Source organism: Hippopotamus amphibius, chromosome 7 (genome assembly GCF_030028045.1).
Source record: "Hippopotamus amphibius kiboko isolate mHipAmp2 chromosome 7, mHipAmp2.hap2, whole genome shotgun sequence".
Taxonomy (NCBI): Eukaryota; Metazoa; Chordata; class Mammalia; order Artiodactyla; family Hippopotamidae; genus Hippopotamus; species Hippopotamus amphibius.
This window is the reverse complement of record NC_080192.1, coordinates 117152893-117171906: the sequence shown is the minus strand read 5'-3', so window position 1 is coordinate 117171906 and position 19014 is coordinate 117152893. Positions and strand designations below refer to the sequence as shown.

General features: G+C 44.0%; 1 protein-coding gene across 4 annotated transcripts in view; it reads left to right on the top strand.

The window, feature by feature from the left end:
- TMEM178A (transmembrane protein 178A) overlaps window positions 1-19014 on the top strand; it is an 84656-nt gene that overhangs the window by 30866 nt on the left and 34776 nt on the right. Inside the window, exon 2 of one of the 4 annotated variants that reach the window (XM_057743417.1) lies at window positions 10070-10179. In XM_057743417.1, coding sequence (XP_057599400.1) covers window positions 10152-10179 — 28 coding nt within the window. In that variant the 5' untranslated portion in view covers window positions 10070-10151. Of the gene's footprint in view, window positions 1-1537; window positions 2018-2360; window positions 2411-10069; window positions 10180-19014 lie in introns of those variants that run through there. The other 3 variants (XM_057743416.1, XM_057743415.1, XM_057743420.1) reach the window with 3 other exon arrangements.

Here is a 19014-nt window from a genome sequence, read left to right as displayed (position 1 = left end):
ATAAATCCCAGCAAGATCTTATACCACCTTTACAGATGTCATTTCAGAGGAAATATATAAATCACATTCATACCAATTGATGTGGGGCACTAATTAATAAGTCCCATTAAATCGTGGAGTAATGACATTTAGCATCTAATGAATGCCTCATCATCTTTTGATCATTAATATTTCATAGCATAAGAACACAAGAACTGGCATCCCTGGGCTCACGCAGCATGATTTTCTGTCTGTGATGTGGCCGCAAGGGCATTCAGTGGCACGAGGGTATTGCTCCTCTGTCGTGAGACTCCACAACACAAGAGATTTAACTCTTTCAGGACCCTGAGTCCTACCACTTCCTTATTTTAGAAAATGTGAATCTGCCTGCCATTCTCAGAATTAACATCTGTGACTGCCGAGTGCCCTGGAAAACAGAAGCAAGCTGCGATGTTGACTTTGGTGTGTAGTACTGCTTCGCTGCTGACCCTCCCGGCCAGTGCAAAAAAGTTGCACAGGAGAAAAAAATCATTCCTTTGATTTATTACTAAGGGCTTTCTTTATTCAAAGGCAATAATCACCTCGCAGAGCAGGTGCCATTGCCAGGGCTTATTGATCCTATCCGCTTCTAGAAATGCCAAGAGGCCGTCACTCCGGCGGGAGATGGAGGTGGTCAATGAAAAAGAAGTCCACCTCCCAGCAGGCTGGAGTGGGAGAAAATCTCTGGCCATTGGTCTACCGCTCCGGTGACACTCGGTGCCTTTTCTTTCAGAAGAGGGTCTGGAGCAGAGAGAGCGCTGAGAGGTTGCCGAGGGCAGTGAGAGGGAAAGGGAGGATGGCAGGGAGACAGAGCTGCCAAGGGGTCTCCGAGGCTGCATCCTTCAGGAGGAGGAAAAAAGGGTCTTCAGCTCCAGATCGAGATTCCTAAGAGTTAAATATCACCACGCAGCCCGACCCGGATGGGATTTGCTTCTGGGTACAAAACGGAACAGTGATCAACATCAACTTGGACAAGTGACAAGACTAGGTCTGATGTTGGTGGAAGTCTTTTCAGGTCGTCGGAGGGGAGAGGACGGCAGGCAGTGTGCTCGGGGGTAGCTGGAGAGAAGCATCGCGTCCAGGGCAGGGATAGAAAGGGACAAGGAGCGGGAAACAGAGGGACCAAAAGAGAGGGAGGAAGAGTTGAAGGAAAGTAGGGGGAAAGTAGGGACGGGGTGAAGGGGAGAGGGGGAGACGAGAGAAAAGTGAGGGCGGCGAGGAGGGATTCAAAAGGGAAGGGGGGTCGCGGGAGAGCAGGGCGGACGGGTGGGTCGGGAGGTGCGGCGGGGGTGCGCGGGGGTGAGGGGGCGCGCGGGGAGGGAGGCGAGGGGGCTGCGGGAGAGGCGGGGGGCGGGAAAGCGCTCGAGGCTCGGGGAGGCGCGGAGCGGCGGGCCGGGGAGGGGGCGGGCGCGCGGTCGGAAGGGAGCCGTGGAGGGAGCGCGCCGGGCCGGGAGCCGAGGGCGGGGAGGCCGCGGGCGGGCGGGCGGCGGGGGGCAGGTGGGGGAGCTCGGGAGGGAGAGCGGCGCGAGCCGAGGCCAAGTGCATTGTGTCTGGCGGCGGCGCGCGAGCCCACCGGCGGCCGCGGCGGGGCGGGCAGCCATGGAGCCGCGGGCGCTCGTCACGGCGCTCAGCCTTGGCCTCAGCCTCTGCTCCCTGGGGCTGCTGGTCACGGCCATCTTCACCGACCACTGGTACGAGACCGACCCCCGGCGCCACAAGGAGAGCTGCGAGCGCAGCCGCGCGGGCGCCGACCCCCCGGACCAGAAGAACCGCCTGATGCCGCTGTCGCACCTGCCGCTGCGGGACTCGCCCCCCCTGGGGCGCCGGCTGCTCCCGGGCGGCCCGGGGCGCGCCGACCCCGAGTCCTGGCGCTCGCTGCTGGGGCTCGGCGGGCTGGACGCCGAGTGCGGCCGGCCGCTCTTCGCCACCTATTCTGGCCTCTGGAGGAAGTGCTACTTCCTGGGCATCGACCGGGACATTGACACCCTCATCCTGAAAGGTAAGCGGCGGGCGCGCCCTGCGCCCTGGGCGCCCGCGCCTCCCCGGGGGCGCGCCGGTCCCCGCGGCCGCCTCCCCGCCGAGTCCCCGGCACATTCTTTCGTCTTCCCCGCCGCCTCCTTTCTTTCCCCCGTCCCTCCCTTCTTCTCTCTCGCTCGTCTTTCTTTCCCCAGCTCTCTTCTCTCCTCTCCATCCTCCTCTTCCTTTCCCCCTTTTCCCTCAAGTCTGGGCTTCAGCCCCCCCCCCCCCGCCTCTATCTCCTTTCCTTCCTTGGCCTTCCCGCCCCCCTTCCCCCCCCCCCCCCCGCCCCCCGCCTCTCGTCCTTCGCTGTCTTTGTACACCTGCCTGACTTGGAACGCATGTGTCGATTTTCTGGTCGCTGCTCCCCTGGAAGGTAAAAATCAAAAAGACCCGACCTTTCCCAGTTGGGCTCCTTCCCTTAAGTTGTGCTTTCCTTTTAGAAATACCTTTCCAGGAAAAGTGGTGCAAACCTCAGAAGAGAAGGAAAGGGGCTTTTTCTTGTATTGTGTTGATGTTGGTAGCAGACGGGACTGATGTGGTCGTGCCAGCCTGACACGTTAATGGGGAGGGAGCTCAGGAGGCCCGAAGAACCTTCCTGTAAACCCCCGAAGTGCAGGGGGTTAGACCTTCCTTTGGGTTAGACCTCAGATAACGTGAATGCACTGATGGAGGCAGCTGAATGCAGATAGGACATCTACTTTTTTCCAACCTTCCTGATGAGTGGGCACACCAGCCTTAGTCTAGTCACACTGGGGGCGAGGAGAGTGGAAAACCTGTCTAAGCCTTTTAAAGTAGAGCTTTCTGTATTTGCACACGGAGTCTCTCTACAGAATCACTCTCTCTTACCTTTGTGATACCTTGTAAGGCTGTTATTGTTGTTTTGTTATTTGACACTGAGTTGTAGAGCATCAGTTTGCTCTTCTGAAGTCTAGGCGACACCTGGCTCCCATGCGTGTAATCGGATCGTTTGAATTTTTTTGGTAATCTCATTCATGTAAAAATACACAATGTGACAGTCCTATTGCTGAAGCTTCCTTCTAACTTTCAGAGCTTGACCCTTATGAATTCTTTTTCTCTGAGATGAAAAAATAAAACAACCCACCTTCTTCTCTTGGACTAATTATTGCAAAAAAGATGTCTAAAATCAGTACATTAAATATTTAGTAGCCATTCAGGCAAGCAAAGAAGCAGATTTGTGTTGAATTCCAGTTTGGAATGGAATTACGTAGAAAAGAGGGGGTTAATAACATGTTGGCCTCAGAGTCTTGTTAGTTGGCGTATTCCTCATTTCTCAAGCATGTCAACTTCCTCCTTCCCATGGCTAGCTCAGCTGGGGACTGCCATCTGAAATCTGTCTGTGTGTGGAAGGACTCCAGCGCTTTCGGGGGGGAAGCAGATACAGTAACCTTCCTTTGGGAAGTGCGCTTTATCCTTTCCTCTCCTAACTCGCATCCAAATCTGATTTCTCCTTGTGAAGATGCTGCATAATTAATTCTGATAGTAGCATAGTACATGAACAAACTGTAAAAGCTGAATTTGGAGGCTCCGTTATGAAATGCTCATTTCGGCAAGGCAATTTTGAAAGCTAAGCAGTGTAGTCTGTCTTTGGAAATGACAGAGCTGCATTTCCTTACACTCTTCCTGTGCCTAGAGTATTTGATTGCATGTAAGCTGGATATAGAATAATGCCTGAAACAGCAGGGTAGAGTTCATTCACTCCGGAGGCAGCAGAGGGTGCCCCACAGGATGCTTGCTCATTCCGCATCTCCGTACCTGCCCTGGCTAGCTGAGGTGCCCAGCTCCAGGGAACTTCAAAATTGAATAATCCTAGAGGCTGAAGGGACTTTAGAGGTCATTCAGTCCAACCTCCCACCCATCATTCAGACTCCCTTCTTCTACATCTTTCTGACAAACAGTTATCCAGCTCAGTACTTCCATAAGACAGAACTTGTGCACCAGTTAAAAGAATTATAGTTTTCTAGCCATAAATGCAAGTAGAGATTAAAACGATCTCAGGTTTGTAATACTGACAGTGTTTAGCTAATCCTTTGTGTAGAATACTAAAGAGTTCTAGGTTGTCACCAGAAGACGTGGGCTCCATCGCGGGCTCTACGGCTAAAACGCAGTGCTTCCTCCAACAAGTATCCAGGCCTCCTTGGCCTTCAGTTTTCTTGTTCATAGTAGGAAGGCTCAGTATTCTTTAGGGGATTTTCTAGTTCTAAAATCTGTCATTGTTGTACTAATAGCAATGTAAATTTAGCTTCCTGGGAAGTTAATGAGCTGACATTATAAAGACGTGAGGAGTTTGGAGAAAATGACAGACATTCAGTACGTTATAGGCTCATAATTTGTTGTTTGGGAGATGGCCAAAAGGGCCTCAAGTACTTTCAGTATTGCTACTCATCTACCTTGAGCTACCTACATAGCTCTTCTGGATCTCAGTTTCATCATCCGTGAAATGAATGGGTGAAATGAACAGTTTTAAAATTCTGTGATTCTAAGAATAATTTGAACAGATGATTTTGACACCCATATTAGGTAAACATTATTACCTTTGTTTTGGCATCTGTGATATGAATTTGGCATTTGTGGTATGTTTTGGCATCTGTGGCTGTGGTATGAATTTCTTAGATGAGCCCTATATAAGTAGAAATTGACATCACATCTAATTTAAAAATCTGGACAACTAGGGTCCCATGTTGCATTTTTACTTTCTTCTCTGAATTACCTTATGAATCCCAAGATTTAGAAATGTTACTGATAGGAAATGGAGAAAAGTAGACTCCAATGGGAGAATGTGGAGGGGTGGAAAGGGCCACAAGAAGTGCCTGACATATTTAGTGAGCTTTTGAGAGAAAAAAAGAGGCCAGTCTTCCTGTGGACTTAGAGCACAAAGCCAGGAGGTGGGTGAAAGTTACAAAGGGGAAACATAGAGTTGATAATAAGGAAGACCTCTCACAATTGGAATTGTTTGCATTTCCGGAACTTGATACTTTTCTCCCAGGCTGACAAAGGACCAGTCACCAGCACCGTTTGAATACAGTTGTTTTTCCAGCAGCAAGTCCTCTGACTATATTGACTTATCCACATTTTGCTATCTTGCCCACTGGGATAATATGGAAACTTACAAATGCTGTAGAGATAGAAGTTTCACACTATATTACCATATTTACTGTCCAATACAATAAATGCCCATTGAAAGTCTGTCATGTGCAAGGTCATATTAGGGAGATTTCAGTTACACATGTCGGGGTTCTTTTGTGTTTGAGTTGGTCAATTGACTAACTTATTCTTCCATATAGACCCTTCTTGCAGCTAACTTTTGTTGCTAAGGAAGCTTTGCTGGTCAAAGTAAAGACAGCCTCTGATAAGTATGCAGATGAAGTCATCCTCCACTCAGCAACAGGGGGGCTAGAATAGTTGAAGAAGCCTTGTGGTAGGAACTTAAGAGAATGGGTTTAAAGAGTAGGGCCTCAGGCCCCTCTGTGCCACTGGGAATGTAACATTGGAAAGAAGGCTTTATATGTAAAAATCACAGAAAGCCAGTAAGGCAGGTGGGCGTGGCACGGATTCTGTATGGAGCCCAGGAAGTAAGAGGAGGTGACCTAAAGATAGGTTCTTTATTCCTTCATTCATCCTGTTTATTCACTCAATAAATATATATTGAATGTCAGGTATCGTTCTAGGTATACAAGATACAGGATTGAACAAAATGGATAAAAACGCCTGCCCTGATAGGGTTTATATCAAGTGGTGGAGTTATTTTCTAGTGAATTATAGTCGCTGCTCTTAGTAGGTTGTGGGAGGAACACTGTGCAGGCTGCTAGCGCTGGTAGGTAAATGACAGAAAATACAGTGCAAAGTGATGGAGAGCTGAACCTTTTGGGGGATGCACGGCCATTCTGTTCCAAGTGCAATTCTTATGTTTAAACTACTGGATGAACAGTAAAATAGGAGGACAGATGGAAAGAGACTCAGTTGGAAACATCCTATAATGCTTCTTTCAGTTACTGAAAACACTGAGTTTAATAAATAAACATTGATGAGTCTTGTGAATACATTATGTGGAACTTCGGAGAAATTAATTTTGAATAGGAATTAGTCATTGAAATATCAAAAGTGCCAGCTGTTCTTACTAGCCTTAAGTTTAATTGAAAAAAATTTTTAATTAAAAATTTTCATTAAAAACAATTAACACCGCTTTTCAAATATATGTACCTTGTTTATGTAAACTAAATCCTAACATTATATGTTGTCTGCAATACACAAAAGGAAAATGAATGTTGTAGTGTTTTGTTTTCATGAAATTAAAAGTGATAGAATTTTAGAAATGTGAAGATTATAATTCTGTAGGCATACTGTTAACTTGGATAAATTATTTGGGATTGAATTCTTGAGACTTGAAATAGAACATGTCCTTGTGGTTTCAGAAGCATTTTTCCTTTAATGAGATAAACAGAGATATCAAAGACAGTAGGACATAAATACTTTGTCATTTTGCTCTCTGCAAGAAAAAGAAAGTGGGAGGATTGGTAGGAATTCATTGGGTCTCTTCTTCACTCTGCTAATGATATATCTGTTTCCCCTGTTGGCTTATTTTCCATGAAATTAATAGTCTGTACAGGACCCATCAAGTTCTACCTGACACAGAAATAGATTGATGATTTTCTCCAGCTCATTTGTAGACCAAAGTATCATTTGTGTTAGAATAATTATCTCCCAAGAGCAGATGTATCTGGGAAATCTGAGAGGCAAGCACTGTTTCTCTTCCCATTAGTTCACACACTGTTCTCAGACCTTTCCCTGGACCAGAAGATGCTGCTGGCAAAGAGATTCCTCAGTTTTGGAGTGAGTGCTGGGGATATCATTAAGACTTCCTTTTTCTTTCTTTACTTCTCAAGGTAGTGGTGTCTGAAATTGTCTTAAGCCTCACTCTATGTAATTTATATTTACTCAGTTTAAAGTTAGTTGTATGGGCTGTACTGACATATACATCGTGAAACACAGACGAAAACAAACTTTGAAGGGATGGGGTAATAAATAGAAAAAGAAGTTCAACTATTTTCACCCCCACTTGGCAAAGCACCGCTTGTGTGCCCCCCCCCCCCCCCCCCCCCCCCCCCCCCGGCATGTACATACTCCTCTTGGGAGACTGCTTCTCTCATTGCCCATCCGTAAAGCTGAGTTTCTCATCTGGGCGGACGAAGCATTGTTTGTTTTTACTATCATGGCTGACCTCTGTGGTGGGTCTCTCAGCCCACCGTTTTATCACGCATATTCATCTTGCGCGGGGGAGAGAAGATACATTTTATTTCTGTATCATTTCTGACGTTAGACACAGTGTCACCCAAATGTGATACCCTATATTTCAATACATCCTATTGCTAACACTCCTGAAGGTTATCTTGCATAGAAATTAAACTCTTACTCGCCTCTCTGCTATCAAAAAAAGATACTTGCTTCCATTCTTTCCATCCACACAGGGAAGTCACCTTTTAAAAGTGATTCATAAACACAAAAGTGGATGGATGGTGCTTTAAGTGGTTTGTGATCAAAATTGCCGGAGTCGACGACATTTGTATCCACCATGTCTCGTGGATAACATTTAGCAATGGCCTTGAGGGAAAAAAACAGAAGAGTTTTTTGCTATGCCATAGAAAGTTCACATCCAATTATACCCGAGTTGCTGTGATTTTTTTCCCTTAGTTCCTGATTTTTCTTCTTCAGAGCTCAAAAAGAGCCCTTAAACCCCATCAGGCAGACTGCTTATAATTGCAAGTGTTCTTGATTGCCATAGGAGATGCGCTTTTGTTGGGGGAGCATCTGGAAGTTACATTCCATTGAGGGAGTAACGGAGACTCCCAGTGTCGATGCTAAATGGGAGACCGTGGGGAGTGGCAACGCTGAAGGAGTTTAGGCAGGTCCTAGGGTTCTCCCGACGGTTACCGAGAATGAACTCTCCTTTCCTCTTTGAGTGCACCTGCAGCACAGTATACCCCAGGCTACTGATCTGTGACTTCTGCCAAGCAAGCCATGACCTCAGGTTGGCGGTGTCCTTGTTCCTGAGCCCATCTGTCTTGTATCCACCTTATCTTTCAGAGAGATTCCACTGTCCTTCTTTGACACTCAATTGTGTGACCATCTGAGGCCCATTTGCCTGTGTTATTTGCTGGTTAAAAGAATAAAAATAATCAGATTTGGTTTTATCCCCTTCACTTCCCTCTCCCTTGCCAAAGCAACTGGTGAAATGGAAGGAAAAAAGTTGAAAACAACCAAACTGGAGGTTTGGCAAGTAATACAAATAGCAAATGTGTCACCTTTGGTGTGACATTTTAGTTCAGTAGTTTGGGGCAATTCAGATAAGATCATTTAAACCCTGTAGACTTGCTTGAAGTTTAACAAATTAGTTTTTTCTACAATTAATATTTAAAAAAAAAATACTACACCATTGCTGTTATCTACAGCTTTGCACAGCTGGTTATAAAGATTTTTATCGAAATAGAGGTGTTTGTCAGTAGAAAATGGACTTTATCTTCAAAACCTGGTAACATTTATGATGGTTTATTTTTCTCACTTTCTTATAGTGTTTCCCTGTGGTTAAAAGTGATTACAGTGATTAATCTGTTTTCTTGCACGTTTTACCTAAAAGGATGTAACTGAACTTCTTGGAGCCTGAGGGAGTCCGCATCGGCCGTCATGAAGCTGACAGCCTTTGTTTGCTGCAGAGTACCGGGAAACTACAGGCTGCACTCCATCTTTCTTGTAACTCAGCCAGATGAGCTGATTGCAGACCCAACAATAATGTCATGGGGACACCCATCAGGGAATGCATTAGCAAGTGAAAAAAGGGGAACAATACGAACCATATTTCAGTTTCCCTTATCTTGACTGACTGAGGACACACTGAATTATTTTCTGTAACTTGCTGGATGTCCCCCAGTGTTCAGACTTTTAAGTATTTTGTTCATGGGAAGAAATCAATCAACTCATTTCTCCTCTAAGGACCGAAAGGATGTAGTATGTTCCCTTTTGGTTTCTTTCTCCAGGTTATTTGATACCATACAGGTAGACAGGGAAGCGATTCCAGTAGTGTGTGGAAAATTCTGGATGGATAGATAATTCCAGAAGGCTTAATTGTCCCTTTACAACAGGTACCTCAACTGTAAATCAACACTGATGCTTCCCTCTGCCATGTCAGTAAGCACTGACTTGTATCCTTAGTGCCTGTAACAGGCGAGATTGGGCGGGGTGGGGCGGGGGTTGGGGAGAGGGGAGGGGAGGGAGGCTGTATGGGACTTGGATCTCTTTTGTCTACGTTTTAAGGAATTTTTATTTGGTGTGGGGGATGTAAGCATTTGCTTCACTCAGAAATCAGTCAACAAATGTTACTGAGTGTTGAAAAGAAATGCTTTTGCAAATAAGAGGCTGCTCAGTGAAAAACATGGGTGCTGTGTCCTCCTTGCCCTGTGAGGTTGTGCGTTCTCTAAGGACACCCGGAGTAGTGAGGAAGAGGGTGTGAGGAGGTGGGTGAGGGCTGTTGGTGAATTTGAGTTTGAATGCCATTTCTTACTTTCTCACAATTTTGAAAACTGCTTACAGTAATGTTTAGAGTTGTGGAATTTTCAGCATGGGCATCCTGTTAAGTGGTATTCAAGGAAGTTATCCTGAAACACAACAGAATCGATCGCTTGTCATGGGTTTGAAGAATTATGGAACTAATCATCAGAGAGACAGTTTGACCTAGCAGAAAATAAACTGTAGGGGGAAGAACCAAAAATATAACTGCCAATGGCAATAACTGAGTCTGGGTCAATTGAAGCTCAGTATTTGTTTCATGCCAATGATACTTAATCACTTATTCCAGGTGATTTTATCCTTAGCATCTAACATATTTTAGGGAAAGTTCGTTTTGGTTGAAAGAAGCTAAAACTAACAAATACTAGAAAAATTAAGAGGCTGAACTAGAGTGGCAGGAGAAGGAACAGTGACTGCTGACAGGAACGTTTCTGAAAAATACTGTCTTTTTGTTCAGGTGTTTGAAACAAACAAAACAAAAAAAAGGCACAAGGAAACCGTTTACTATTCAGCAGTGAGAGATAAAATCCAGCCAGAAGATGCCTGTTGAAGAAGCATCAAAGTTATGTATGTCTTTCCTTTTTTTGTCTCTCAAGGGTTACCTTTTCTTTCTGAAAAAAAAACTCAAATTGGTTGGAGGAAGATGGGTAAGCACATGTAGAATCAAAGATTCATAGAATCGAAAGGAACTTTAAGCCATGATCCTCACCCATTTTTTTTTCAATATGATGCCATGATAGAGGATTTTCATGTGCGCTACAAACTTCTGTTGATTATATGCAATTCCTAGCAAACCAGCTCTAACTCCCTCCTTTTCTCTCTGAAACTGTGTTTTCAGAATGCCTGTGAAGGAGGGCATGTTGTTATCAGCGTAATCTCGATCAGTTTTAATCTATAAAACAGAGTCTAGCTTTTGGACAGGGGAGGCCCTTTGATCTTATATAGAAGAGGCTTAGAGACAGCTGTGGGAGTGGCAGCTTTACCTCGGTTATGTATTTTTTTAGGGGTGAGGCTTGTGCAGGGAGCTGATGGATATTGTGAGCATGCGTACTTCAGTCTCCCAAAGCCATCCCCAGGCACCACCGCTGATTTGGAAATTGAGAGCTGTATTAATAACTCATTACCTGTCAGTCTTCCGAGCTGGTCCCAACATACCTGATTTGAGAAAGTTAAAAAAAAAAAAATGACAGGAGAAGTCATAAAAGGTCACAGTTTTGTCTGCCCTCCAAGTGTGACAGAGTTATTGAAATAAATCTGTCTGAGAGCCCCTGAGAGGCATTAAACAAAGTAGTTCACTATTCAGTAAACCACACATACAAGATGATTCTGCAGTCATATTTGATTATGCCATAGGGGAAATTGAGTACTTCTTACTAATATGCCCCAGATTTTCATTTTGGAAATTTGTGGCATGGGTATTTTTTAGAGCATGTTTTTTTATTTCCTAAATTATCACACAGTTCTTGTTTTAGCACTCTTCCAGTTCTATTTGCAGGTTAAAATGGCAGACCTATTTTTCCCCACCTGGCTAAGTATTCTCCCATATATGTAGCTTCCTGGAGTTGTTTTTATTCCTGAAAAGTCAGGTATGAAACATTATAATTTGGGTTGTGAGTCTAATTTTTTTAAATGCAATTAATAAAGTGCTTGATAAACATTCATCCGTTCACATAAGTGGGTTTGTCAGTTAAGGATTTTTTAGTGCCAAATAATAGAAAACCCAAATAAAAATGGCTTAACCTCCAAGGAAAATGTATTATTTCCCATAACAAGAAGTCTGGAGGACATCTGTACCTGGGCTGTTTAATTAGAGACTGAATTCTATTGGGCTTTAGTTGTTGCAACATGGGTGATTTTTGCCTTCAGGCTTGTCTCTTGTTGGTCACCAGCAGGGCTGTCAGTCACTTCCTCACACAGCAATAGTTCAAAGGCTAACGCAGAAGAGAGGCCATGCCCCCTTTTTTCTAAACCATTCTTAAAATGAATGTAATGTCCCAGAAGTCTCTCAGCAGATTTCCCATAGGCCTCATTGGTTAGAATTATGTCACATGACCATTCCTAGACCAATCCCTGGCGAGTAGAGTGGGATTATCATGATTCCCTTACCAATCAAGCTCCCACTGACGGAGCCTAAGGGTTCCGTCTCCCCAGGAGGCACTCGCCTGCCTGACACCTGAGCAAAGTCTGGCTGCTGTTAGCTACAGAAGCATGGCTCTTGTGGGCACAGCCATAGTGCTGCCGCCGCAGGGAAGTCCGGACGGCACTCCTCCAACCTGTGACCATTCCATAGGTAGAACAGGACTGAGAGGAGAACCCAGATTTTTTGCTAGCTCTTCCAGATTTACCACGTTCTCTCGCCACATCCTGCCCTGATGGGAGTAGGGGAGGAAAACCATCTTTTTCCTCTGTATTCCTAAATTCTCTGGTTGGGTCCCTATAAATTGACTGATAAAAGATAAACGAGAAAAACAGAAGTTATAAACGTGCGTCATGCATATGGAGCCCTCAGAGATGGGTAACTCACAGTGGTGGTGAGAACTTGGGTTCACATGGCACCTTAATGAAAGAGCAATACATTTATAGAAACATGATAAGACAAAGGAAAAGGACTTTGAGTTTCTAGGGCTGACAGATTGCGGGGAGGCAAATATCGGGAGAAGCTCATGGTAGATAAGGGCTAGTATTAGCAAGGAGTGTTATGTGGATTCTTCTGGTACCGTCTCTGGCTGATAAGGGTCTAGACTTATCCCCGGTAATTAACTTCTATCCTTCCTGCTAGAGAGAAGAAGGGGGGGGCACCTTTATAAATTTATGTCCTGCGTTTAGGCAAGTAGGAGAAGGGCAGAGAGCTTTTCTTCTATCTGCTTCTTCTCGATTGCCTTCAGCTCAAAGTAATTCTTATGCCGCAGTGGCGTATTTGGGAGTGGTGTGTTGTGCTCTTCTTCAGGGGTATTTGGAAGCACCCCGAAAGCCCTGTGCTCTTTGTGACTCTTTAATCTCTAGTAACCCAGGGACTGCCTGGTTGTTTTTAAGTAGGCTTATTCACAACTTCACTTTAAAACATGGACTGTAAGATGTCCAGAACTGTGCATTTTAGGGGCTTTTGATGTGCTCTAAGATCTGATAGTGCAGTGTATTAATTTAATACACCTTGGATTGATGAGGTCAGTGTTGTTACACACGCAGAAGGCCACCTGAGGAATCATATGTTGTTTAGCAACATATGATCCTGTGTTTGGAGGAGTGGGATGGAGGGAGAGTGTATTAAGATGAAGCTCAGGCATGTTGGCAGGAATGTTCAAGTCAAACCACTCCAGGGCACTTCACCTTTCCTGATGGGATTGCTATGCTCCCCTTGGACCTCTCATTTGAAACTGAGAGGCCTATTTATTAAAGCTTGATACCTCTTTAGAGCAGGAATTACAGAGCAAGAAAACAATCTGAACTATTGCAGATGGGCTGAGCTAGCAGGATTTTAGCACAGAAGCCTCAAAAGATGGTGTAGAACCACAAGGTATGTGGGAGGACATATATTTGGACCACCAGATTGCATGCCAATTTGTAGGTTCAAAAAGAAAAAAAGCAAGTGAGGAGGCAGGAAAGAAAGGAAAGCAGGAAGGAGCAAATGAACAACTATTTGGTGGATCTTTGGGGAACCAACTCTCTGGGGTCTTGTTTCTTTCAATATCCATCAGGTTGATGTGTCTTTCTAAAATACAATCTTATCACGTCGTTCTTTTGATTAAAAGTCACTGTCTGATGGATTCCCCAATAAGTTAAAATAGCCTGACCCAATGATCCAGCAATTCCACTCCTAGGAATATACCCCAGAATGGAGTATACTCTAGAATGGAAAACAGGGACTCAAACAAAAACTTGTACATAAATGTTCACAGCAGCTCTGTTCATAATAGCCAAAAGGTGGATACACCCCCGATGTCCATGAGCTGATGAATGGATAAACAGAACATGCTGCATCTGTATAATGGAACAGTATTCAGCTCTGAAAAGGAGTGATGTAGTCATACATGCCACAGCACAGAGGTACCGTGAAAACACTATGCTCAGTGAAAGAAGCCAGACACAAAAGGCAAAGCCTTGTATGATGCCATTGATATGAGATATCCAGAATCAGCCAATCCATAGAGACAGAAAACAAGAAAGGAAGAATGGGGAGCGACGGATTCATGGGTACAGGGTTTTCTTTCGGGTTGATAGAAATGTTCTAGAGATAGATAGTGGGAATGGTTGTACAGGGTACTAAAGGACAAGGAATTACACACTTTAAAATGGTTAATGGGGTCAAAACCAAACCAAACCAAACCAAACCAAAATCTCTGATGGTTTTGCACTGCCCACATCTGCAAGTCTAAACGTCTTCGAAGGTCCTAAAAAAGTCTTCTCCATGTGGCTCCAACTCCCTTTCTGGTTATGTACTCAGACACTTCGTGAAATCCAGGGTCAGGCTCCACCAGACCATGTGCTCTTACCTCAGTACATATGCCCTTCACGCTGTGTCGTGGAACTTTTTTCCTCTGCCTGAAATGCCATGGCCCCTTGTCCATCTGGTCACTCTTCCCTGAAAGTTTCCTAGTGCTATTATTATTTCCTCATTAGATTTTCCTTGACTTTCCCCTTAGCCTCTCATTACCTGCAGACTTAATTGCTTTATTAGTTGGGACCCCAGTGTGCTTTGTACCTACCTCTATTTATAGTACTTTCTACATTGTATTGTGGTTTAGTTCCTTGTCCACTTTACCCCCTACCTTAAGATTAGGGACAGATGCCACCCAGCTCGGTATCTGGCACATGGCGATCTTCCCATAGAATAGCTGTTGAAAAAATTCCACTGGATTGATTCAAATCACTGTCATATCGGGTCCATTCTTTTTCACCCACTCCAAAGTTTCTTGTTCAGTTCAAGGACAAAGAGAAGAGACATTTATTCTAAGCTTTCAAAGACCAGGACACTAATAATTAATTCAAAGAAGATGAAGTAATTGACATTAAAAAAAAAAACCAGTAGTAGTAGTATATGTGAAAAAGATACATTTATGGTTGCTTTTATTTTCAAAGTATTCCAAAAATCAGTGTAAAACTAACAGGGTGCTTTCTATGGAGGATTTTCCTCATAAAATGCTCTTAATCCTTAACAAAAGGATTACATTATTATTGTGATTTTCTTGTTTTTCTGCTTATACCCCATCGGAAGTCCCTGCCTTCAAGGAACTGTTCCTTTGTCTCTGTTCTCTCACAGGACCTAGTTGGATGGCTTTCAGATACTAGGAACTCAATAGATGGGTAGTGTTTTCCTAGGTTTATTCTAAGTATTTTCTTGTACAGTTTTGGCTTATTAAATATTCTGTTTTTTAGTAAAACTGTTGCAAGTCCAACTACATACTTCCTTTCACCAAAAAGCACAGTAGCTAGAATGAATCGCTGAAAAACTCTTGGTGGCTGTCCTTTGTCAGGCTCTTTACTGAGCTATTCTGATGCTGTGTCAGACGTCTTAAGAGGGAGGCTCCTGTATGCTGAAAAATAAAAAGCCTGGAGGGCCGTATGGGGTTCAAGTGTGCTCTTTGGACTCTTCAAGCTGAGATAGCTCTCCAAGAGACCGGTGGCTTTTCCTGTGTGCTGAAATGATCTCCCTCTCAGCTCGTTTATTTTGTACTTTATTGAGGTGCCAGGAGGCAGAGATTTGGGGCATCTTCTTCTCTCTGCTAGTAACTAGCTATGTGACCTTGGGCGAGTCACCTCACCTCTGCAGATCTTCATTTTCTCATTTGTAAATATAGAGGTCGGATCCATGTAACCTGCTGGGTCTCCTGCAGCATTAACTGGCTGCAATTATAGGATGCCCAGCAAACAGCAGCTTAATTAACTCAGCAAAGTGTAAAGATAGAAAAAGGTCAGCTCTCTCTAGAAACAGGTAAACGTTAGGACAATCCAAATCTGAGAGCCTTTCTCTTTTCAATTGTTCACCTACGCGTCTTTCCTTTGCTCTTTTGAATGTGACATGCTCTCTTATTGCTACTTTTCTTTTTAATTTCCTGAGGGTTTCAAAGGAGAAAGCAGGACTTTCTATATTGTTCCAGCAATTCACTTCTGCAGGAGCAATGTTTGCCATTTGGTTGGAAGGACTCAACTGTATAATTTTTTTCTTCTTAGATAATTTCACAGGGAATTGGTAATAATAAGTTATATCTGGTTTTAGGAACTGAAGTTAGAGTTTATAATAGCAAAAAAGGAGTACCCTTTAGAAAATTGCATTGTATAATTTAAATTTGCCTTACTTGCTCATTTTAAATTTCTTTGAAGAAGTTCAAAAGAGTTTGATGAAAGAAAAAAACCATATACTTTTTTTGTTGTTGTTACTACAGGTAAAAAATCCTAGGTTTATTCCTTTTTTGCATCATGAGAGTATTTAATACTTATAAGCCATGTGAAGTCAAAGAGAAATCCACAGTTATCTTTTATGATTCATTTTGTTCAAAAGTTTTAGAGATGTGCTTTCTGAATTTAATAATCCACTGTGTTAAATACCTGGAAGTTATATTTGATCACTTTAATTCATATTACGAATCTTGATTATTCACTTCTTTTTTTCCTCTCAAATGATATTTTAGGTGGCTTGCCACGCGTTGTAATTGGCATAAAGTTAATTTCACTGAAAGCCCTGTTCAAAAAATTCGAACACAATATGACTTTCCTTGACCCCAAATTTTCTTCTTTATGTAGATGGAAGGGTGTGCCCAAGTAAACCTCTTTAGGCATCCATGGCAATGATTATAATGGCAGATCTGCTGCTCCACTTCTGCTGCTTGATTGGACCAGTGGTTTTTACTTAAATCCTTCTGCACAAAGCAGAGATGGTGTAGATGAGACAGTCACCTGCATCATCCCCATCACGGTCAGGCTGATTCTTATTGAGAGAGTGTGAGTTCCAGAAGACAGAGTGGATATGGTCCAAGGTACCGAGCATCCCACCTCACCTTTGCCCCATCATAAGCATTTTGGTCATTTGGAAGACTTAGAAGTTTATCTAAGAGGAAGAAGAAAAAACTTGTTCAAAACAGGTTAACAACACTGCATCGTATGGTGATGGTGAAGATGGGGGAGAGGCCGCTTCGTGGAGATTGAGAGTCATCACATAACGGTCTTATCTTTGGTCTCTGGGTTTGGGAATCTATTTCTTAGAAAGTCTCTTCATTCTTTTGGGATTTTGTTTGTTTGTTTCCTTTTACAAACCGTAACACTAGGAAGAGTCTTACAGAACCTGTGAGAGATTGTGAACTAGGAAACTGAAAGTACTCTGTAGAAGCCATATGATGAGAAGTGTGATATTCATGGAATTCATAAGGAAAAGCACCTTAAATTTCCACAGCAGATTTCTTCCACATAACTCAAAGCGGCTTTTACAAAGAGAAAAAGGAGACGTGTTCTCTGACTAAGCATAGGGGATTGAGGAGGATAACACTGGGACTGCTGTTAATTGCTGTTTGTATTCGAAGGGGAAGGTGGCCACGGGGAGGGTGGGGGGTGGGGTGGAATGAGGAACCCTGGGAACTGCGAGCTATGGTCCTGGTCCTGACTTTTCTGCCATCGTGGGACCTTGGCAAGTCATTTAAATCTCTCTAGAGAAAGCTGGGCTCCATGATTTCAAGAAGTTTTCCAGATTATTGCCTTTTATGACTTATTAAAGCATCAGGAAGGGAAGGGCGAGTTTTCCAGAGAGCGAAAACCTACCTTTGCGTGCCTCAAAACCTTGTTTGTATCTAACTGGATGGATATATTATTCAGTGCACTTTGCACATCCCTGCCTCCTGAAACAGAGAGCACTAACTTTAACTGTCGCTGAATGGCTCAGGATCGTCACTGTGAACTATGATGTAATAGCCAGGTCCCTTTGGGGAATATAGAGGTGTGTAGAGCTACGTGCCTCAAAACCGAATGACGCAGCACACTATCCTTTGCACAAAAATGCTTGTGCTGGTTCTGAGTTTTTTTTTTTTTTTTTTTTTTTTTTTTTATGTTTGCTGCTTTTCTAAATATCACTTCCTTCTGCTTCTGTTGTCTGTCTCGAGCTGTGCCTTTTTCGAGTCCACTTTGCTGCTTCTGATGGGCTGGGAACAGGGGGCCATAGGTGAAGCAAGCTGGAATTAGGGCTGAAGTTAGGCCAGATAGTCTCCAGGTGAGGTTTCAGGAGGCACTCCTGAGAGTGAAGATTTGGGGACTTCCTCAGGTCACTGCCTGATGCCTTTGGGGTGTTCTGTGTTGCAGTAAGCGACCCTTGGTTATCAAGGTGTCTGACTCTTCCTATTTATGGAATGATGTAACATTTGTGACCATCTTTCCTAGAGGAGAAAAGAAGAATGAGAGCAGGGCAGGAGTGACATAGCCCAAGGGACTACCAGAGGGCTCAGAAATAGAAAAGGGTCACCGAGAGGGCAGATGTTCGGGTCTGTGACAGGGACCAGGTGATTGACAGGCAGGGCCAAGTCTCATTTGTAAGGCATCCCACACAGTCATCCTGTTCTCAGCCTTGGCGTGCCAACCATTCTCCACCATGACAGCCCATTACTGCCTTCTTTAGATAAAGCAGATACAGGGGGATTGGCAGGGGCAAGGTTGAATCAGGACCCAAGGATGCTGAACTTCCGGTTAATTGTTATTCTGTTGATCCTTGGGACCACTTGTGGGTAGATTAAAAAAATGTAAATTAGTTTTTCATGTTCTGTGTATTTATGTGTACACGCTGCTTTATTAGCTTGCAAATACAATGTCCATTTCAACATGAACTTGGACACTGACCAATTTGCATGTTTTTAATCCATTCTCCCTCTCCATGATCTCCCCTCTCTCACCCAACAAAGCCGAGAATATTATTTTAGGCTGAGGAGCCATATTGAAAAATACCACGGGGTTTCTCTAAGCTTTTCTGAAGTTTATAAATAAATAAATAAATGAATGAATGAATGTATGTCACATGGGCCAGTCTCCCGTGGGGCTCTTTACTGTGTTTTCTGGGCTCTCATGGAAGAAAAGCAGTCAGGCCTGGTGCTATCCTGGGACCACAGCTCCCCTGCCCGGGACGGGGATAGGAGCGCATCCTAGGCAGGAGGGAGCCACGAGGGTCCCATATGTGTGGCCGTGGCTTCATCCAGGACTGTGTTTCTGTAACTCCTGGTGGGTGGGGTAGGGAAAAGCCAGGAGTTCAGTACTTAGAGAAACAGGACTGCGCCACCCCTTTTGGCATGGGAGTTAAAGGAGCCCCCGTTGTGTCCCACTTGTGCTAGAATTTTCCTCTTTTTTAACACCATCAGGAAGGATGAGGATGGGGACAGTGTGGAAGCAACTTCTGCTTTCTTCCCTTCTAAGGCTGGCCCCTCCTGACTTATGGAA